The sequence below is a fragment of the Salmo trutta genome, chromosome 31 (genome assembly GCF_901001165.1).
Source record: "Salmo trutta chromosome 31, fSalTru1.1, whole genome shotgun sequence".
Taxonomy (NCBI): Eukaryota; Metazoa; Chordata; class Actinopteri; order Salmoniformes; family Salmonidae; genus Salmo; species Salmo trutta.
In genome coordinates this window covers 22,244,828-22,268,220 of record NC_042987.1, presented here as the reverse complement: position 1 = coordinate 22,268,220, position 23,393 = coordinate 22,244,828, and the positions used below count along the sequence as shown (strand labels likewise).

The 23,393-nt window shown below is 42.1% G+C and overlaps 1 protein-coding gene across 1 annotated transcript in view; it reads left to right on the top strand.

Annotated features, from left to right (window-relative positions):
• The window catches only part of LOC115169761 (beta-1,4-galactosyltransferase 2), a 145,670-nt gene that overhangs the window by 64,574 nt on the left and 57,703 nt on the right, over positions 1-23,393 (top strand). Inside the window, exon 3 of the mRNA XM_029725686.1 lies at positions 17,041-17,276. Within this exon, the coding sequence (XP_029581546.1) occupies positions 17,041-17,276 (236 nt within the window). The remainder of the gene's footprint in view (positions 1-17,040; positions 17,277-23,393) is intronic.

Below are 23,393 nucleotides of genomic sequence, written 5' to 3'. Positions count from 1 at the left end.
CTTGTCACTGTAGTGGTACCCTGTAAGACACATCCATTGTACCATTAGTTATAGGTAACTAATTGTACCCTTGCAGTTCGTACCTTAACAGAGCTATATGTGTACCTTAGTGACAATATAGTACCATTCTTACATAAAGTCCACAGAACAAAAGCGTACTTTTAGAAAATTAGCCTTCTGGAAACAAAGTAAACTTTAGAAGATGAATTGAAACAAAAGAACGCTAAATACCCTCGCATGGTAATCTTCAAGCTTGGCAGGGTTGTCTTTCAGAGGACACATGGCTCTTGACCTTCGCCACTCCCGAGTCTGTAAGGGAGCTGCAGCGATGGGACAAGATTGGGGAGAAAAAGGTGTAAAAGTAAACAATTAAAAAATCATTCACGGTCAGTTAATTTGATTACTTCAGGACCTGTCTGATAGGCTGAGATAAAACGCAAGGAATACACACTGAAAATACAATACAAAAGAGGAAATATAGCATAAATGCCAATAACAATTTTACGGATGTGTGTGGGTGTGTGTGTTTGTGCATATGAATGGGAGTGTGAAGGTAGGTGAATATGAATATGTGTAGAAGAGCAGGAGAAAATGGCAGATGCATAGGGTCTATGTATGTGAATGAAGGAGAATGGATGAGTAAGTTGATGTATGGATGGGTGTAAATGTGTCTGAAAAGAAGGGAGGGTGGGAAAAGACAGGAGGTTGGGACAAACTTGGCTTGGGTGGATAAGGATGGGCAAGGATGGGAGGTTGTGACAAGCTTGGCTGGGCAAGGGTCGGGTTGTAAACTGGGAGGTGGAGAGGGACAAGCTTGGATTGGGAAAAAAGGACGGAAGTATTTATCTATACTACAATGTCATTTTATTTATTTTTGTGACTTGCAAATCTGCTGTAAAATGAATAAGAGCTCTGGCCAAATTAAGAGAGGAGGTCAAGTCATTATTATTCCTTGTTTGCCATTATAGTTCAGATCCAATGGTGGTTATTGGCAAGAGTGGAGATGGGTTCAATCCGAGGGATCGGGACAGGGGGATCTGGGGGAGCATCAGACACTTCCCTGAAGTATGTGTGGTGCCTCCACTCATCTCCCTTCGGACTCTTAGAGCCCCACCAGCCACTATACTCCAATAACCCTGAAGCAACTATCAGCAGATAAAAAAGAATCACTAAAAATGTAAAATCACCCAAAATATTAAATATTAGACACAATATTTCCCATAGATTTTTATTTTATATTTTAAGTAGTGCCCCTATTTACTCAAATGACAACACACGTCACTCAATTCAGTGCCTCCGAGTTCCATGTATCGAACAGTTATTTCAGTTATATTAAAACCAGGAAAATCTGGAGTCCCTTGCTGATTACAGACCCATAAGTTGATTAAATTGTGATAATAAAATAATAACAAAACTCATAAGCAACAGACTGGCAAAAGTATTACCAGACTTTATAAATATTAATCAAACAGAGTTTATTAAAAATAGACACTTAAAAACAAATATAAGAACATGTTTTAGTATAATACAATATGCAAAAAAACAAGATTTAGATTTATCAATAATCAGTCACTCCAGGATTTGGCGAAAATCACCGAAAATTGTGATTTCTGCAGCCAAAAATGCTTGATATTGCGGCAGCATTTCTGAAATTCTGCGCTGTTTTTTTACGTTCATTTCATATAATGCAATAAAAAGTCATGTGTGCTCATTTTTAGGACGATTTTAAGCAGAATACATAATACAAAAACAATTAGAAACATTTAAAGTGCTCAATTTAGTTTATTTTCCTGAAAAAACAGCTCTGTCATAATTCACTCACACACACACACACACACACACCTCTCCTCTCCATCAGGTTTGGGGCTTGCTATCAACACGAGATGCACCTCCCATTCCCACTCTCAAAAAAGCCCCAAATAGATTCAAAACTGATCAATTGCTTTCAATTTGAGGATCGATATTTCTTTCGCATAAATTGTCTTCAAAATACTTCAGATTGTGATTTTTTTCTGAAAGGGTCGCAAGGGAGATAAAGAACAGAAAATGTAAAATAGAGTATTGTGGTTGATATGCACTTTTAAAACAGCATTACCATTTCAAAAAAATCCAGAAAGATTGTGTATTTGTGATCCGTATTAAGTTTTACAGAGTTTCAAACGGCAAAGCTGACAAATTGCACTCAGTGCTTTGAGCAGCGTTCTCCATAGAGCAGAGTGCCAAGGTTAGCGGAGTAAAACGCCACTCAACTTGATTCTTTCAGCGCTTGCCACAGTCTTCCCTGCTACCACTTCAGTCATGGTGATCTGCCGCTGGAACTGTTCTGACATTCTCATATGATTTGCTGATTCGATGTGACTGTTGATTGTTGACTTTCTCTCGTTTCCAAAAACATTTGGAAATTGTTTCGCACGGTCTTTAGTTGTTATTTTTGTTGGCAAATGAGATTGATTTCCGTTCATTGTACTGCCTTTCATTGTGGTGCCAGGACAACAACCTCTCCCTCAATGTGAGCAAGACAAAAGGATCTGATCGTGGACTACAGGAAAAGGCGGGTCAAACAGGCCCCCATTAACGTTGAAAGGGCTGAAGTGGAGCGGGTCGAGAGTTTCAAGTTCCTTGGTGTCCACATCACCAACGAACTATCATGGTCCAAACATAGAAAGACAGTTGTGAAGAGGGCACGACAAATCCTTTTCCCCCTCAGGAGACTGAAAAGATTTGGCATGGGTCCCCAGATCCTGAAAAGGTTCGACAGCTGCACCATCGAGAGCATCCTGACCAGCTGCATCACCACCTGGTATGGCAACTGCTCGGCATCTGACCGTAAGGCGCTAGAGGGTAGTGCGAATGGCCCAGTACATCACTGGGGCCAAGCTTCCGGCCATCCAGGACCTATATACTAGGCGGTGTCAGAGGAAAGCCTTGGTAAATATTTTCTTAACCAACAATGCAGTTCAAGAAGAGTTAAGGGCTTGTAAGTACGCATTTCATGGTAAAGTCTACACTTGTTGTATTCGGCGCTTGTGACAAATAAAGTTTGATTTGATTTATCAGCCATCACTCATCATCTTCGTATGTGTATATGCTGACAGCCAGGGGGAAAAAACGTTGTTGACGTGTGGTTGGATTGGGCCATTTTCCACTGTAACAGTGCAGTAATTGGTCAAAATTACGAACCCGCTTTTGATTGGACCCTTTTATGCACTAAAAGTGCGGGGATTGGTCAACATTGCGAGCTCTCGCATAATATTCACTGATTGCATAATTTAATGCAAAATCAACCAATCACAGAATCCTGGAAGGACTGAATAATGGCTGTTGATGCCGAAAAAGCTTTTGACCGTCTTGAATGGTCTTTTCTAATCAAAACTGGAGGCACTCAACTTTCCAGCTGAAATAATAAATTTCATGAAAATATTATTGAAACATCCTAAAGAAAAAATATACACAAATAATACATTATCTGATTAAATTGCTTTAGAAAGGGGTACGAGACAGGGATGTCCTCACTCCCCCTTCCTGTTTGCCCTGGCAATTGAAAGCTTGCAGAAATAATTAGACTGGACCCAAACGTAACAAGTATCAATATTTATTATTTCCCGACGATCTTCTGATGTACTTGACTAATATTGAAAACTCAATGCCCCCCTTGTTTAAAACATTTTAGGAATACTTTAAAATGATAATGGGAAAAACTGAAATAGTGGCAATAGGAAAAATAAAAATAACTCATGATCTACAGAAATCCTTTAAGTGGACCACAACAAATATTAAATAATAGGATGCTTAATAAGTGACAACAAAAAAAGCTGATCTATATAAATTGATAATCTCCCCATACATTTTACTGGTGGAATAAAACTCTTCAGAATGGCATTACTTCCAAAGTTTTTAATATACATTTTTGGTAATACGAATTACCCCACCGAAGACATTCTTTAAAAAAGTATACTCTGCCATAACAGGCTTCATATGGGCAATAGAATTCATGGAATAAATAGGAAAGTTTTACATGTCCCTAAATCTGAGGGTGGTTTTAACTTCTTAAGGACAGACGTTCTGCTAGCGGAACGCCTCACCAATATCCAATGGTAGAGCGTGGCGCGAAATACAAATACCTCAAAAATGCTATAACTTCAATTTCTCAAACATATGACTATTTTACACCATTTTAAAGACAAGACTCTCGTTAATCTAACCACATTGTCCGATTTCAAAAAGGCTTTACAGCGAAAACAAAATATTAGATTATGTCAGGAGAGTACCCTGCCAAAAATAATCACACAGCCATTTTCAAAGCAAGCATATATGTCACAAAAACCAAAACCACAGCTAAATGCAGCACTAACCTTTGATGATCTTCATTAGATGACACTCCTAGGACATTATGTTATACAATACATGCATGTTTTGTTCAATCAAGTTCATATTTATATCAAAAACCAGCTTTTTACATTAGCATGCGATGTCCAGAACTAGCATACCCACTGCAAACTTCAGGTGAATTTACTAAATTACTCATGATAAACATTGACAAAATACATAACAATTATTTTAAGAATTATAGATACAGAACTCCTTTATGCAATCGCGGTGTCAGATTTTAAAATAGCTTTTCGGCGAAAGCACATTTTGCAATATTCTGAGTACATAGCCCGGCCATCACGGCTAGCTATTTTGACACCCACCAAGTTTGGGACAACCTAAAATTGGATTACCTTTGCTGTTCTTCGTCAGAATGCACTCCCATGACTTCTACTTCAACAACAAATGCTGTTTTGGTTCCAAATAATCCATAGTTATATTCAAATAGCTCCGTTTTGTTCGTGCGTTCAGGTCACTATCCAAAGGTTGACACGTTAGCGCATTTCGTGACAAAATTTCAAAATATTCCATTACCGTACTTTGAAGCATGTCAAACGCTGTTTAAAATTATTTTTTATGCTATTTTTCTCGTAAAATAGCGATAATATTCCAACTGGGCGACGTTGTATTCATTCAAAGGCTGAAAGAAAAAAATTTAGAATTCTTGTGAACGCGCCTCTCAGTCTCACTGTTCCCAGGCTGACCACTAACAAATTCTCCTGCTGTTCTTCGCCCAGAGACAGCAGACACCCTATTCCACTTTCTGGCGCCTTCTGAGAGCCAATGGAAGCCTTAGAAAATGTCACGTTACAGCACAGATGCTGTATTTTCGATAGAGATGCTACAGAAGGTCAACAAATTGTCAGACAGGGCACTTCCTGTATGGAATCTTCTCAGGTTTTGGCCTGCCATATGAGTTCTGTTATACTCACAGACACCATTCAAGCAGTTTTAGAAAATTTAGAGTGTTTTCTATCCAAATCTACTAATTATATGCATATTCTAGTTTCTGGGCAGGAGTAGTAACCAGATTAAATCGGGTACGTTTCTTATCCGGCCGTGAAAATACTGCCCCCTATCACAAGCAGGTTAACATTCCATATTTGGAATTCAACTCATCAACTCGCCACCCAAGGCTTTTACTTGCAACATATTGTTAAATTCACTAAAGAGGAACAATTGGTACATATTGATGATGCACATGTGTAAGAGTGCAATAGTATGGTCTCTATTAATAAATCCATGTGGTGAGTCCAGATAAACGTTTAGAGTTATATGGTTTAATTCCACCCATCAGTCTCTTCTATTCTTCCTTTAGAATTCTAGAACGTTTCACATAAACAATGTTCATCCACTAGGAGTAGTGGTAGAGTCCAGAGTCTTGATAGTCAACACTCCAAACAAAAGAAACAGTATGGTGCCTCAATAGTCAATGTATGCAATCTATCACAGTGATATAGCTTCAGACTGATAACACGTAATGAAAATAATAAAGAGCAGTGGACTGATTTCTCCAACCATCAGCATTAAATACTCAAAAAGAAACAGTAGTTTCAAAACCACATACAGTATTCAACAAGGCATAACAAAGTATTTCTCACACTCAGTAACCCTCAATAACCAGTACCCAAATAGTTTGACACTAGTTGGGGAACTATTCAAACAGTCATCCAACCCATTACCTTGTAGATAATCAACCATTGATTATTAGATAACCTGAAAGTAAGTCACAATTAAAATGATCAATAAAATAAAATAGATTTTGTTTCAACTCAGCGACTCAAGCGCTAAACTGTCTTCAAAGACAATGCCCTTTCAGCTCCCTTCATGGAACTCTTTTCTCCCATCAGAGAATAATGTTTTTTCTCTTACAGTCACTGTGAAATCACAAGTCTGCTTCTCTCATAAGTTACCAAACTAAATATCTTCAGCTAGAATTAGTTAGTAATCTGCTTCTATAGTCAGAGCTTGCGATACGCTCCTACTCATATGAGTTTCCAGAATTGCAGTATTTGCATAAACTGCAAGGTCTGCTACTGTGGCTAATCGTTATTCTTGCCAACTCACACCGTCACTGTCCGTTCACACTGTTACTATCTCGTTCTATGAATGAAGTTAAGTCTAAATCCAATAGTGACAGGTTTTACTTCCCTTTGCTGTAGTTCAATGTCCGCTTTCCTCGAGCTACAACTTCCCGCACTATTCAAGCAAGAAAATGAACCGGATTCTACAAGAACCAATATCACTCCTTAAAAACACAACCCTATGGAACAATCCTTGGATAGCTTTTCAGAATTCACAGATAGATTGGCTAAATTACAGTTCATGAAAATATACCCTTAATCCAGTATAAACTAATGTACACTGAGTGTACAAAACACTCTTCCCATGACATAGACTGACCAGGTGAATCCAGGTGAAAGCTATGATCCCTTATTGATGTCACTTGTTAAATCCACTTCAATCAGTGTAGATGAAGGGGATGAGACAGGTTAAATAATGATTTTTAAGCCTTTAGACAATTGAGACATGGGTTGTGTACAGTATATGTGCCATTCAGAGGGTTAATGGGTAATTGCCTTTGAACGGGGTGTGGTAGTAGATTCCAGGTGCACCAGTTTGAGTCAAGAACTGCAATGCTGCTGGGTTTTTCATGCTCAACAGTTTCCCGTGTGTATCAAGAATGGTCCACCACCCAAATGACATCCAGCCAACTTGACACAACTGTGGGATGCACTAGAGTCAACATGAGCCAGCATCCCTGTGGAACTCAATATTAGGAAGGTGTTCTTAATGTTTTGTACACTCAGTTTTTTGAATTTATTATACAAGGGACAAAATTCACAAATTCTACAGCATAACGGCAGAGTCATGTTTTAAGTGTAAAACTAACAATGACTCAATAATTTATGCCTTCCGGGAGTGCTATAAAGTCCAAAAGTTATGGGCAGAGTTAGAATGCTGGCTGTCAGAAGTTTTACAATGTAAGTTTGCTTTTTATCTGTCTATCTGCATATTTCAAGACATGGAATATGGGGGTGCGGTGAGATACAAAAATAATATTAACTTATATTGAAGAAGCTATTACTTAAATACTGGAAGTCAAATTATACTCCAACGTTAAGAGAATGGAAGAATCAAATGATTTATTATTTAAATATATATATTTTTATCCGGCTACAGACAGAAACAACATAACACAATTTGAAGTCATATGGGGTCTTACAAGTATTAGAAACAACATTGGGTGTGGATACGGTGGGAATGTGGGTCTTAGCAAGTGTGATGTCATTAATGTTTGTGGACGTTAAGTTGTTTAGATTTTTTGTCTATGTATGTTTTTTGTTTTTGTAAAAAATGTATTTTAAAAAAGCAAAAAAGTGAAATAAAATATTACGAAGAAAAGGTACCACCACAGTGACAAAGCCAGTTGTTATTTTTAAGTGGCAAAAAATTGCCTCTTCTCTATTTCAAGTCCCTAACGTGTAAGGTTGCAAAGGGACGGTATATTACTGGAAACATTCAAAGTTTACCAGTAAACTACAACAATTGTACCTTTCAAGGATTTTACGTAATCTGTCACAATACATCTAGTGACCCTTTTGGCTACTTCAGATTATCACAGGTGTCTGTAATCATCTCTGGCCCTCTGTGTGGCCTTATCACATGTAAAATGTATGAAATAATTATACTGAGCAAAAATATTAACGCAACATGTAAAGTGTTGGTCCATGTTTCATGAGCTGAAATAAGAGATCCCTGAAATTTTCCATACGCACAAAAAGCTTTTCTCTCAAATGTTTTGCACAAATTTGTTTGAATCCCTGTTGGTGAGCAATTCTCCTTTGCCAAGATAATCCATCCACCTGACATGTGTAGCATATAAAGAAGCTGATTAAACAGCATGATCATTACACGGGTGCACCTTGTGCTCGGGACAATAAAAGGCCACTCTAAAATGTGCAGTTTTGTCACACAACACAATACCACAGATGTCTCAAGTTTTGAGAGAGTGTGCAATTGGCATGCTGACTGCAGGAATGTTCACCAGAGTTATTGCCAGAGAATGTAATGTTAGTTTCTCTACCATAAGCCGCCTCCAACGTCGTTTTAGATCATTTGGCAAAATGTCCAACCAGCCTCACAACCGCAGACCACGTGTAACCATGCCAGCCCAGGACATCCATATCCGGCTTCTTCACCTGCGGGAGTGTCTGAGACCAAACACCCAGACAGCTGATGAAACTGGGGAGTATTTCTATCTGTAATAAAGCCCTTTTGTGGGGAAAAACTAATTGTGATTGGCCAGGCCCACCAATGGCTGCATCCCTGCCCAGTCATGTGACATCCATAAATTAGGACCTAATGAATGTTTTTCAATTGAGTGATTTCCTTATATGAACTGTAACTCAGTGAAATTGTTGCATGTTGCATTTGTATTTTTGTTCAGTATAAATAATATGATTAAAATTGAATGACAAAGCTGTAACACATTATGCTAATTATAAAACATCCATCCAGTGAATACATTGGTATTTAATATGAGGGTTTCAGCATGAAATATCCTTTATATTTTTTTTACACACTTTTTTCATTTTACTATGTCAGTATGTATTTGTTGTCAATGTTTTAATGTCAAACTGGTGACAGTTGTGAACACAGTTAATAATTTGGAAGAGTTGCAGAGTCAATTTAAAGTAATGCCATTGTTGATTAGATGCTTTTTCATTAATTAGGCTATTTTCTCTTGGACCCTATGGTCAGTCTACTAGAAACTGATGGACAATATGGACACAGATATAATAAATTAATACTATATATGATACTTAAAAAAAAAAAGTTATTCAAGTATAAATGACCAAAGTTAAGATAGATTGCCATAGATTTTCTGTTAATTACCAAAATGAGTTTGGTAAATTACTGGTAACTTTGCAACCCTACTCACGTGTACACGCCTCTTTGATGGTCTCACAGGCGCAATCCCACTTCTAACATAAATGTAGCTAAAATCAGGGGTAGCCCCAACCGGGACTCAAACCCAGGTCCAGCGACTGTCAAGCCAACACCTTAACTGCTACGCCAGCAGGTACAAACCTCCTTGCAAATTCGCAAGGTGTTGTGTTAAGGTTGCTACAATTACTTTTTATTGTCACATTCTCTTATGTAAGCCTTTATAAAAATGTTTAAACTGGCAGTGGACATGCTCAAATCTTAATGTACCTTGAACGTACCCCTTTTTTGAGAGTTCATGCTGTTTATGTATGCTTATTCGTGAAATCCAATCTCCATATTTTCTCAATAGTATCTAACCAGGCATTTCTTAAGATACTGGAGATGTTACAGCAATAATGGTGCTGTTGAGGAAAACAATGTCGTCATAGAATAACAGGGGCATATCATCATCATCATCATCAATAACAACTCAACACCACCAACAAAAACAGCCACATTGCTCAAAGTGTGTGTGTGTGTGTGACTGTGTGTGCAGAGTGAAGTGTGTGTGTGTGTGTGACTGTGTGCAGAGTGAAGTTTTTGTGTGACTGTGTGTGCAGAGTGAAATGTGTGTGACTGTGTGTGTGCAGAGCGAAGTGTGTGTGTGTGACTGTGTGACTGTCTGTGCAGAGTGAAGTGTGTGTGTGTGTGTGTGACTGTGTGTGTGCAGAGTGAAGTGTGTGTGTGTGACTGTGTGTGTGCAGAGCGAAGTGTGTGTGTGTGTGTGACTGAGTGTGCAGAGCGAAGTGTGTGTGTGTGTGACTGTGTGTGCAGAGTGAAGTGTGTGTGTGTGTGTGTGACTGTGTGTGTGTGAAGTGTGTGTGTGTGTGTGTGTGTGACTGTGTGTGTGCAGAGCGAAGTGTGTGTGTGTGTGTGCAGAGCACTGACTGTGTGGGCAGTGTGTTCCAATTATCTTCCCATTAGTGGAGTTCAGATCGACTCCTACTATGTCCACTTTACACATATTAATGAGTCATTCCCTAACACTAACGAGTGGATTAGGGGAGGACACGAAGTGAGAAATATGAGGCGGGAGGGGGAGCATACCTGGGATGAGGGCTTGCTGCGCTGCTGTATCCCAAATGGCACCTTAGTCTCTATGTAGTGCACTATTTGTTTTACCAGACCCCTATGGAGTAGTGAACTATATAAGGAAATAGGGTGTCATTGGAGACACCGCCTGTATGTTAGTCAGTGGATTCAGGCTTAACAGGTTACATGCTAGAATGATACAGATTGGTATCTAACTCACCTTGCCTTGACGATGACTCAGAGGTCATATGGAGTGTCTGTCTATATGAGCCACATAATTCAGTTAGTTTCAATCACTCTCTCTTCTAATGCATCATTGATTGGTCTTTTCAGCACATAGTACATACATTAATTATGAATGGATTACCTCATGATATGAGAGAGTTGTGGTAGCGTTCACTCTGGGGGCCAGAGAAGACAAAGAAATGGTTTGTTGTTGCAGACAGATCATTAGAATGATAAGACCCGAGAGGTATACTACAAAGCAGGATCAATGAGTTAGCCAGCTAACTTTGATAAACAACCAAAAAATATCTACTGATTTTCTGGTTCATTAAGAAAGCTAAACATAGATATGTGTTTTTGGTTGTTGAATCAATTAGACGATGCCCATTTCAAGTTATTAGAAAATATTTAGGCAAGTTAGCTGACTAACTCATTGATCCTGCTTTGCATTATACCCCTCCAAGTGTATTGTTGCTGTTGTTGTGGCTCTAGATGGGCATTGCAGGTTCATAATTGCTTTTCATGTCTGTATCCCAAACGGCACCGTATTCCCTATATAGTGCACTACTTTTGACCAGGGCCCATAGGGAGTGCCATTTGGGATGCAGCCCGTGTCTTTTTATTTTTAGAGTCTTAGGTGTTATCATTTCAAAGCTGTGGATACTGTTTTCATCAGAGGCAACATCATGCTTCACCTTGCTGCAAATGTTTATTTATTCGTACCCAGTTTGCTTTTAGTATTTAGTAGTTATTAGGATCCCAGCGGCTACTCTTCCTGGGCTCCAAACAGGAATCAAAACACAACAAATAAAATCACATATCACTATATAATACAATGCAAAATACCTGTGTCTCTTCACAGTCCCCGTCATGCCATAAGTTATATATTTTTTTGTATTTTACCCCCTTTTTCATGATATCCAATTATGATCTTGTCTCAATCCTGAAAATCCCCAACAGGCTCGGGAGAGGCGAAGGTCATGTCATGCGAAACATGACCCGAAAAACCACGCTTCTTAACACCTGCCCGCTTAACCCGGAAGCCAGCCACAACAATGTGTCAGAGGAAACACCGTCCAACTGACGACCGGAAGTCAGCCTGCAGAAGCCCAGCCCACCACAAGGAGTCACTAGAGCACGATGAGCCAAGTAAAGCCCCCCGTGGCCAAACCCTTCCCTTACTACACTGGGCCAATTGTGTGCCACCCTATGGGACTCCCGGTCACAGCCGGTTCTGACACAGCCTGGGGTCAAACCCGGGTCTGTAGTTATTTTTAATGTAACCTTTATTTAACTAGGCAAGTCATCTATGAACAAATTCTTATTTACAATGACGGCCTACCCTGGCCAAACCCTAACCCGGACGAAGCTGGGCCAATTGTGCGCCGCTTTATGGGACTCCCAATCACAGCCGGTTGTGATACAGTCGAGTCGAACCAGGGTCTGGAATGACGCGTCTAGCACTGAGATGCAGTGCCTTAGTCCGTTGAGCCACTCAGGAGCCATGCAGTGCCTTAGAACGCTGTGCCATTCGGGGAGGCCTCTGTAAGGTGTTCTTTTATATGTTTCTTGAATCTGTTTTTTTTGCCATCTTGAGTTACCTGGAGTAGCAGAAAGTTCCATGAAGTCAATACTGTGCGTTTCCCAGCCTCCGTTCTGGACCTGGGGACTGTGAAGAGACCTCTGGTTGCATGCTTTCCCCTCAGGAGGCTGAACAGATTTGGCATGGGCCCTCAGATCCTCAAAAAGTTCTACAGCTGCACCATTGAGAGCATCTTGACTGGCTGCATCACCGCTTGGTATGGCAACTGCTTGGCATACCAAGCAGTTAGCTTTTAGTATTTAATAATTATTTGGATCCCAATTAGCTGCTGCCGAGGGTCAAAACAGGAATCAAAACACAACAAAGACTCACAAGGCACTTCAGAGGGTATTGCATACAGCCCAGTACATCACTGGAACCGAGCTCCCTGGCATCCAGGACCTCTATACCAGACAGTGTCAGAGGAAGGCCTTAAAAATTGTCAGACTCCAGCCATAGACTGTTCTCTCTGCTACCCTACGGCAAGCGGTACCGATGCACCAAGTCTGGAACCAACAGGACCCTGAACAGTTTCTAACCCCAAGCCATAAGACTACTAAATAATAAACCAAATAGCTCCCTGGACTGTCTGCATTGACTCTCTTTGCATTAACTCTTTTAACTCATCACATATGATGCTGCTACTGTTAATTATCTCGTACCCCTGCACATCGACTTGGTACGGGTACTCTGTGTATATAGCCAAGTTATCGTTACTCTTTGTGTATTTATTCCATGTGTTAATATTTTCTATATTTTTCTCTCTGCATTGTTGGAAAAGGACCCGTAAGTAAGCATTTCACTGTTAGTCTACACCTGATGTTTACGAAGCATGTGACAAATAACATTTGATTCGATTTGATGTCTTGTGTGGTACCGATGAGTGTCCGAACTGTGTGCCAACTGCTTGAACCGACAGTTCGGTACTTTCAACACATCAACACCTTGCACAAAGACCAATAGCGATGCGGTCCATCTCTCCTCAACTTTGAGCCAGGAGAGATTGACGTGCATGTTATTGACATTCACCTTCAGTGAACATCTAAGTGCAATACATGCTGCTCTGTTCTAGACCAACTGCAATTTGCCTATGTCCTTATTCTCCGCACCTGACCACACAACCGGTCAGTAATCCAGGTATGACAAAACAAGGAACTGGAGGACCTGTCTGGTTGACTGAGATGACAAGAAAGCAGCGAAATGCCTCATCATGGACAGAACTCTTCCCATTTTAGCAACCATTGAGTCTTTTTATGTTTTGATCATGACAGCTTGCTATCTAGGGTTACAGCCAGCAGTTTAGTCTACTCAACTTGCTCAATCGACACAATATTTAATAATACATCTATATGAGTTTTAGGGTTGATTGAGTGATTTGTCCCCCAACTTTTTTTAGATACACTACATGGCCAAAAGTAGGTGGACATCCCTTCAAATGAGTGGATTCGGGTATTTCAGCCACATCCGTTGCTGACCGGTGTATAAAATCGAGCACACAGCCATGCAATCTCTACAGACAAACATTGGCGTTAGAATGGCCCGTACTGAAGAGCTCAGTGACTTTCAACGTGGCACCGTCATAGGATGCCACCTTTCCAACAAGTCAGTTCGTCAGAATTCTGCCCTGCTAGAGATGTACCGGTCAACTGTAAGTGCTGTTATTGTGAAGTGGAAACGTCTAGGAGCAACAACGGCTCAGCCGCAAAGTGGTAGGCCACAAAAGCTCACAGAATGGGACTGCCGAGTGCAGAAGCATGTAGCGCATAAAAATTGTCTGTCCTCGGTTGCAACACTCACTACCGAGTTCCAAACTGCCTCTGTAAGCAACATCAGCACAAGAACTGGTCATCGGGAGCTTCATGAAAAGTGTTTCTGTGGCCGAGTAGTTGATCACCATGCGCAATGCCAAACGTCGGCTGGAGTGGTGTAAAGCTCGCCGCCATTGGATTCTAGAGCAGTGGAAACGCTTTCTCTGGAGTGATGAATCACGCTTCACCATCTGGCAGTCCGACTGACGAATTTGGGTTTGGCTGATGACAGGAGAATGCTACCGGCTAGGCCCCTTAGTTCCAGTGAAGGGAAATCTTAACACAACAGCATATAATGACATTGTAGACAATTCTGTGCTTCCAACTTTGTGGCAACAGTTTGGGGAAGGCCCTTTACTGTTTCAGCATGACAATGCCCCCGTGCACAAAGCGAGGTCTATACAGAAATGGTTTGTTGAGATCGGTGTGGAAAAATTGACTGGCCTGCACAGAGCCCTGACCTCAACCCCATCGAATACCTTTGGGATGAATTGGAATGCCGAATGCGAGCTAGGCCTAATCGCCCAACATCAGTGCCCGACCTCACTAATGCTCTTGTGGCTGAATGGAATCAAGTCCCCGCAGCAATGTTCCAACATCTAGTGAAAAGTATTCCAAGAAAAGTGGAGGCTGTTATAGCAGCAAAGGGGGGACCAACTCCATATTAATGTCCATGATTTTGGAATGAGATGTTCAACAAGCAGGTGTCCCCATACTTTTGGCCATGTAGTGTATTTAGCATCAGCCTATTGCTAGTTACCCATTCTAAAACTGACTGGAGCTCTATGTTAAGGGTGTTTGTTATGTATTTTACTGTCGAAGTGTATACAGTTGAGTCGTCAGCATGCATAGACACACAGAGTTTATTGAAGGTCAGTGGAAGGTCATTAATAAAAACAGCAAACAATAATGGCCCAAGCCGGCTGCCCTGCGGTACACCACACTCAACCGAATTTGCATTAGAGAGGCTTCCATTAAAGATAACCCTCTGTGTTCTATTAGATAGGTAACTCTCAATCTATGATAAGGCAGAGGATGTAAATCCATAACACCTACAGTTGAAGTCGGAAGTTTACATAAACCTTAGCCAAATACATTTAAACTCAGTTTTTCACAATTCCTGACATTTAATCCTAGTAAAAATTCCCTGTCTTAGGTCAGTTAGGATCACCACTTCATTTTAAGAATGTGAAATGTCAGAATAATAGTAGAGAGAATGATTTATTTCAGCTTTTATTTCTTTCATCACATTCCTAGCGGGTCAGAAGTTTACATACACTCAATTAGTATTTTGTAGCATTGCCTTTAAATTGTTTAACTTGGGTCAAACGTTTCGGGTAGCCTTCCACAAGCTTCCCACAATAAGTTGGGTGAATTTTGGCCCATTCCTACTGACAAAGCTGGTGTAACTGAGTCAGGTTTGTAGACCTCCTTGCTCGCACATGCTTTTTCATTTCTGCCTACAAATTGTCTATAGGATCGAGGTCAGGGCTTTTTTGTTGGCCACTCCAATACCTTGACTTTGTTGTCCTTAAGCCATTTTGCCACAACTTTGGAAGTATGCTTGGGGTCATTGTCCATTTCGAAGACCCATTTGCGACTAAGCTTTAACTTCCTGACTGATGTCTTGAGATGCTGCTTCAATATATCCACATAATTTTCCTGCCTCATGATTTTGTGAAGTGCACCAATCCCTCCTGCAGCAAAGCACCCCCACAACATGATGCTGCCTCCTCCGTGCTTCACAGTTGGGATGGTGTTCTTTGGCTTGCAAGCCTGCCCCTTTCCCTCCAAACATAAAGATGGTCATTATGGCCAAACAGTTCTATTTTTGTTTCATCAGACCAGAGGACATTTCTGCAAAAAGTACAACCTTTGTCCCCATGTGCAGCTGCCAAATGTAGTCTGGCTTTTTATGGAGGTTTTGGAGCAGTGGCTTCTTCCTTGCTGAGCGGCCTTTCAGGTTATGTCGATATAGGACTCGTTTTACTGTGGATATAGATAATTTTGTACCTGTTTCCTCCAGCTCCTTCACAAGGTCCTTTGTTCTGGGATTGATTTTCACTTTTCGCACCAAAGTACGTTCATCTCTAGGAGACAGATCGCGTCTCCTTCCTGAGCGGTATGACGGCTGCGTGGTCCCATGGTGTTTATACTTGCGTACTATTGTTTGTACAGATGAATGTATGCATTCACTACTGTAAGTCGCTCTGGATAAGAGCGTCTGCTAAATGACAAAAAAAAAATTAAAAAAAAATGAATGTGGTACCTTCAGGTGTTTGGAAATTGCTCCCAAGGATGAACCAGACTTGTTGAGGTCTACATTTTTTTTCCTGAGGTCTTGGCTGATTTATTTCCATTTTCCCATGATGTCAAGCAAAGAGGCACTGAGTTTGAAGGTAGGCTTTGAAAGACATCCACAGGTACACCTCCAATTGACTAAAATGATGTCAATTAGTCTATCAGAAGCTTCTAAAGTCATGACATTTTCTGGAATTTTCAAAGCTGTTTAAAGGCACAGTCAACTTAGTGTATGTAAACGTCTGACCCACTGGAATTGTGATACAGTGAATTATAAGTTAAATAATCTGTCTGTAAACAATTGTTGGAAATACTACTTGTGTCATGCACAAAGTAGATGTCCTAACCGACTTGCTAAAACTATAGTTTGTTAATAAGACATTTTTGGAGTGGTTGAAAAAAGAGTTTTCATGACTCCAACCTAAGTTTATGTAAACTTCCGACTTCAACTGTATGTGTTTTCAGCAATATGTTATAATCAATTATATCAAATGCCACACTAAAGTCTAACAAAACAGCTTCCACAATCATCAGTAATTTGTGTCAGCATGTTGAGTGCCCTTCCCTATAAGCATGCTGAAAGTTTTTTGTTAATTTGTTTTCTGTAAAATAACATTGTATTTGGTCGAACACAATTTCTTCTAAAAGTTTGCTAAGCACCAGTAACATGCTGATTGGTCGGCTGTTTGGCTACTTTGATGTTGACCATGTATTCCCCCTTTCTCTCTGCAGTGGGCCGCCTCCTCATCGAGTTTGCCTCCCAGATGACAATGGAACGGGTGCAGAAGGAGAACCCAAACGTGACGGAGGGGGGCAAGTACACCCCACCGGACTGCCGTGCCAAACAGAAGGTGGCTATCATTATTCCATTCAGACACAGAGACAACCACCTCAAGTACTGGTTGCACTACCTGCACCCCATCCTACGACGGCAGAAGATCGACTACGCCATCTATATCATCACCCAGGTCAGTGGAAAGCAGGTCTTCAGGAAAAACTGCCATTAGTCTGGCTGCTTTTACGTAGTCTGGGGCCTTATACAGTTGTTATACCATATAGCATGTCATTAAAGATTGACTCAGGATCAGCTGCCTCTAACCTGGACCTACCTTTTACCACAAATCGCTATTAGCCAAACAAGGAACTGAGTCCTGGAACAGTTAAAGGGACTTGATGTTAATAATGGAAGACCTCTGGCTACTGACTCTGTAACCAAAGGTAGACAGATCTTTGAATTACCACTATGTACAAATATGAGATGAATAAGCCAATGCATTCTGCTTTTCCATACTTTATTGGGTGACATATTTATTCCCAAAGAGCTACATGAGGGGCAAAGGACCATCTTATTAGGACTAAGCATGATCATTCAGCTAGTTCTAATGGCCCAGCCCTTCCATGCCCACCCCTGTTAACCATGAGAGAATGGAAGTGTCCACGACAAGTCCCCACCACGTAGGGGTAGAATTCTGGGTAATGAGCTCTGATGTCTTCCGTCAGTCAGTCCTGTGGGTGCAGCGCGAAGTCCTAATCACTCCCTCCATGGAACAGGCAGTTTTGCTCCGCCTGCTCAGCTCAGCTTAGCCCGATGTGTCTCTTGTTGTATGTTCCATTCTATCATATCTTCTCCAGGACTGCCCTGGCCGTCGTTATTATCCATGTCAGAGACTTTGCCTTCTCTATCATTAATTCAGCGCTTGTTTTTATTCTGCACTGGGAACTAAGAAGCGGACCACTGTGTGTGGTGTGTATGTGCGTGCGTGCATGTGTGTGTTTGTGTGTGCTCACGTACGTGTGTGTGCAATGCTTCGGTTTCCTCCTTTGATTTCCATCTGGTATATTCTCCCTGAATATCTACTGTAGTAAAAGTTTGGATGATGAGCAGAACAGGGTTCTTTTCACAGTTTTGTATTTGTAGACCTGTAAATAAGGGTGTCCTGCCTATTGGGCTTTGGACTAAATTTGAGGCATATCTTATCTAGCCTAATAAATGGAATTGCATATCACCATTTGAACTGTCAGATGCTTGAAGCACATAATATTATCCAAGAATCATATTTATATGAAATATAACATCAGTTCCACGTAGAGTTCATTTCCATTAGAAACGATGACAGACTCACCAAGACACCAAATGGCAGCCGCAGGGAATAGCCTTGATTTGTATACATTTTTTATGTTAATTACACTAATTTGTTGGTAGTTGCATCTAATGGTTGTGCCTTTGTTATATACAGCCTATAACTACAATACATGTCCCTCCAAATGAGTGTTTTGTGATATATCTGACTTTGGTCTTTGTGCAACACCATTAGCATTGTAACTAGGGCTGTTACGGTGACCGTAATACCGCCACACTGGCGGTCACGAGTCATTGACCGCAGCCAAATTCCATGTGACCGTTGAGTCATGGTAACTAGGCTTCTCCAAAACGGCGCTCTGATGCCACTGATGGTCACTAGTAGCCTACCAAACTTGCTAACGGCCAGTTGCTAATGGTCGGTACTCAGCGCTTTATTGTCACTCTGATGTCAATGGAAATGCAATCTAAAACCAAATCAAACACCTCATGAGAGCCCTGGCATTCAGAGTTTGAGTGGAATAGGATCACCTGTTACGTAGTGAGAGCCAGCTCCTCTTAGCTGGTTGATGCATGGAATGAAAGGGTTCCTATACCATCATTAAGTTTGCAGACGACACAACAGTGGTAGGCCTGATCAACGACGAGACAGCCTATAGGGAGGAGGTCAGAGACCTGGCCAGGTGGTGCCAGAACAACAACCTATCCCTCAACGTAACCAAGACCAAGGAGATGATTGTGGACTACAGGAAAAGGAGGACCGAGCACACCCCCATTCTCATCGAAGGGGCTGTAGTGGAGCAGGTTGAGAGCTTCAAGTTCCTTGGTGTCCACATCAACAACAAACTAGAAGAGTGCACGTGAAGAGTCGTGAAGAGGGCACGACAAAGCCTATTCCTCCTCACGAAACTAAAAAGATTTGGCATGGGTCCTGAGATCCTCAAATGGTTCTACAGCTGCAACATCGAGAGCATCCTGACTGGTTGCATCACTGCCTGGTACAGAAATTGCTCAGCCTCTGGCCGCAAGGCACTACAGAGGGTAGTACGTACGGCCCAGTACATCACTGGGGCTAAGCTGCCTGCCATCCAGGACCTCTACACCAGGCGGTGTCAGAGGAAGGCCCTAAAAATTGTCAAAGACCCCAGCCACCCCAGTCATAGACTGTTCTCTCTACTACCGCATGGCAAGCGGTACCGGAGTGCCAAGTCTAGGACAAAAAGGCTTCAACAGTTTTTACCCCCAAGTCATAAGACTCCTGAACAGGTAATCAAATGCTACCTGGACTATTTGCATTGTGTGCCCCCCCCCCCCAACCCCCTTTTTACGCTGCTGCTACTATGTTTATATATGCATAGTCACTTTAACTATACATTCATGTACATACTACCTCAATTGGGCCGACCAACCAGTGCTCCCGCACATTGACTAACCAGGCTATCTGCATTGTGTCCCACCCACCACCTGCCAACCCCTTCTTTTACATTGTTTCTACTCTCTGTTCATCATATATGCATAGTCACTTTAACCATATCTACATGTACATACTACCTCAATCAGCCTGACTAACCGGTGTCTGTATGTAGCCTCGCTACTTTTATAGCCTCGCTACTGTATATAGCCTGTCTTTACTGTTGTTTTATTTCTTTACCTACCTATTGTTCACCTAATACCTTTTTTGCACTATTGGTTAGGGCCTGTAAGTAAACATTTCACTGTAAGTTCAACACCTGTTGTATTCGGCGCACGTGACAAATAAACTTTGATTTGATTTATAAACCCATGTTACGCAACATTTCAATATGCTATGCAATTAAGTGAGAAAACAGAGTTTTGAATGCCTCTATTAAAAAGAGGATCCCATCAGCTTTCTATAGGCTAGGCCTACTATATTTATTTCTCAACTTTCCTAATATTAAGCACATTGCTTCGCTTTAAAACCGGAGTAGCCTACCTGGCTGGCATGAAAATGAACCGCTGGAAAAGTGTCCTATATTTATCAAGTCAACCCAAGTGCAGACTGTGTTGAAGTAACAATGTTTATTGTTAACAACAGGGGCAGGCAAAAGACAGGTCAATGCAGGCAGGGGTCGATAATCCAGAGTAGTGGGGCCAAAGTACAGGACGGCAGGCAGGCGGCAGGGTCAGGTCAGGCAGAGGTCGGTATTCCAGAGTAGGGGCAACGGCACAGGATGGCAGACAGGCTCAGAGTCAGGACAGGCAAGGGTCAAAACCAGGAGGACAAGAAAAATAGAGACTGGGAAAAGCAGAAGCTGAGAAAACACTGGTTGACTTGAACAAACAAAACAAACTCACCCAGACAGACAGAAAACACAGGTATAAATACCCAGGGGATAAGTGGAGAAGATGGGCAACACCTGGAGGGGGGTGGAGACAAGCACAAGGACAGGTGAAACAGATCAGGGTGTGACAGTACCCCCTCAAGGGACGCCACCTGGCGTCCTATCTGGACGCATACCTGGTTGAGCGGGGTGTCGGCGTTGGAATTCAGAGATGAGGCCTGGGTCCAGGATGTCCCTAGCGGAGACCCAGCACCTTTCCTCCAGGCCATAACCCTCCCAGTCAACCAGGTACTGGAATCCCCTGCCCCGAGGTCAAACCTTCAAGAGACATCTCACCCTGTAAGCCAGTTGGCCGTCGATGAGATGGGGGAGGGGTGGGCCTGGAAACAGGAGACATGGGTTTAGATCTAGACACATGAAAAGTAGGAAGTATTCGGAGGGTACGGGGCAACAGATGACGAACAGCAGAGGGGCTATTAATTTTGGAGCAGGGGGGAAAGGTCTCAGCTTCCGGGGGTATAGCCGCGGGGCTATAGCAGGCGTGCCTGCACATCCGGCTTAAGGTCCACCAGAGTACTCATTCCTACCAATGAGCTAGGTCTCTTGAAGGGACAGGTAATGACCAGCAGTATCGCAATACAGACAACTCTGTGTAACAGTTTAGCTTCCGTCCCTCTCCTCGCCCCAACCTGGGCTTGAACCAGGGACCCTCTGCACACATCAACAACTGACACCCCACGAAGCATCGTTACTCATCGCGCCACAAAAGCCGCAGCCCTTGCAGAGCAAGGGTAACAACTACTTCACGGTCTCAGAGCGAGTGACGTCGCAGATTGAAACGCTATTAGCGCGCACCACCGCTAGCTTGCTAGCCATTTCACATCGGTTACATCTGGGTGTTAAGTCTGAATACGCATTCGGCTGGAGACAGCCAAGCCCTGCCGAGCTACATCGGCTCGGGAAGGGGCAAATCGGCAGTCTTCGGCGGCTCTTGGAGGAACTCGAGTAAGCTCGGATCCTCTAGGGGACGAAGACGCCGGGGTGACGGCGCTGCTACCAGCTGGGTTACTGAGGGGCTGGGAGGTTACCGTCGTGGTAGGCTGCCTAGTAAGCAACCCACGGAATTGCTCCTGCAAAGCGTCCAATGCTAGGTCATGACGTTCGGACACGTCCTGGAACCCTTCCATCAGACCACGAAGCAACTCCTTGTGTCTACCAATGAGAGCTCCTTGGGTGGCATTGCAGAGCTGGTTCAAGTCTGCTGGGTCAGTCATAGCCAGTTCGTACTATCAGGTTTCAGGTAAGACCCAAGTGCAGACTGTGTTGAAGTAACAATGTTTATTGTAATTACAGGGGCAATCAAACGACAGGTCAAGGCAGGCAGGGGTTGATAATCCAGAGTAGTGAGACCAAGGTACAGGATCGGCAGGCAGGCCCAGGTCGATAATTCAGAGTAGGGGCACAGGACGGCAGGCAGGCTCAGGACAGGCAAGGGTCAAACCAGGAGGACGAGGAAAAAGAGAGACTGGAGAAAAGCAGAAGCTGAGATAAAACACTGCTTGACTTGAACAAACAAGACGAACTCGCCCAGACAGACAGAAAACACAGGTATAAATACCCAGGGGATAAGTGGGGAAGATGGGCGACACCTGGAGGGGGTTGGAGAGAAGGACAGGTGAAACAGATCAGAGCGTACAGATTATGTATTTTCTTTTTTTCCCCTGCCCCTGTTTCGACAGGTGCATGATAATAGCCCATTCTAAATCAAAACTAATTTCACACATGTATTATTTAGTATATGTAAAGACAATATTAAATTGAGAATAGTCTGATGGGTGAGAATATTATCACTTGTGAATGATGCCCAGCGTGTGCATTCTAAGACAAGAAACAGCACATACATATTTGTTTACTTTTTCAAATCATAGTCACATGCATCATGTAGCCTAGCCCATAGGCCTACAATATATGTTTTTGGTTTGTATTACAACTAAAGTGGCCAAATAACTCAAAACATAGCCTGTAAGCCTAAGACCCTTGAAACAGGGTTGGTAAGCCCATAGCATACAGAGCTGTGAAACGTGTTCTTATAAGCCATTACGCAAACAATAAGCCAATCGCGTTTTCACTGGCCACTATTTAAAAGAGGTTCCCAGCTTTCTCATGCTGCTATATTTATTGCTCAATTCTAAAATTAAGTACATTAATCTGCTTTACAACCGGTGTAGCCTACCTGGCATATTAAAAACGTAACCTCCATTTGCTATTAGAGCACAGGCTACGGATGACATGTTTGTGGGCCATTCTTAGTAAAAAATTATTACACCTATTTTTTTATTTTACAAGAAAGTCAGTTAAGAACAAATTCTTATTCACAATGACGGCCTTCCCCGGCCAAACCCGGACAACACTGGGCCAATTGTGCGCTGCCCTATGGGACTCCCAATCACGGCCGTATGTGATACAGCCTGGATTCAAACCAGGGACTGTAGTGACACCTCTTGCACTGAGATGCAGTGCCTTAGACCGCTGCACCACTTGGAAGACCATATATTAGTAGGCTATATGTGAAGACCAGAATTGTCAGATGGGTGAGAATTTTATCAAGTGCTTGTCAAATTGTGAATGAGAGAATGATGAAGTGTGTGCAGCCTGCGCAAGAAACAGAGCAGAGTGCATGCCTTTCATGTGACTTTTTAAAA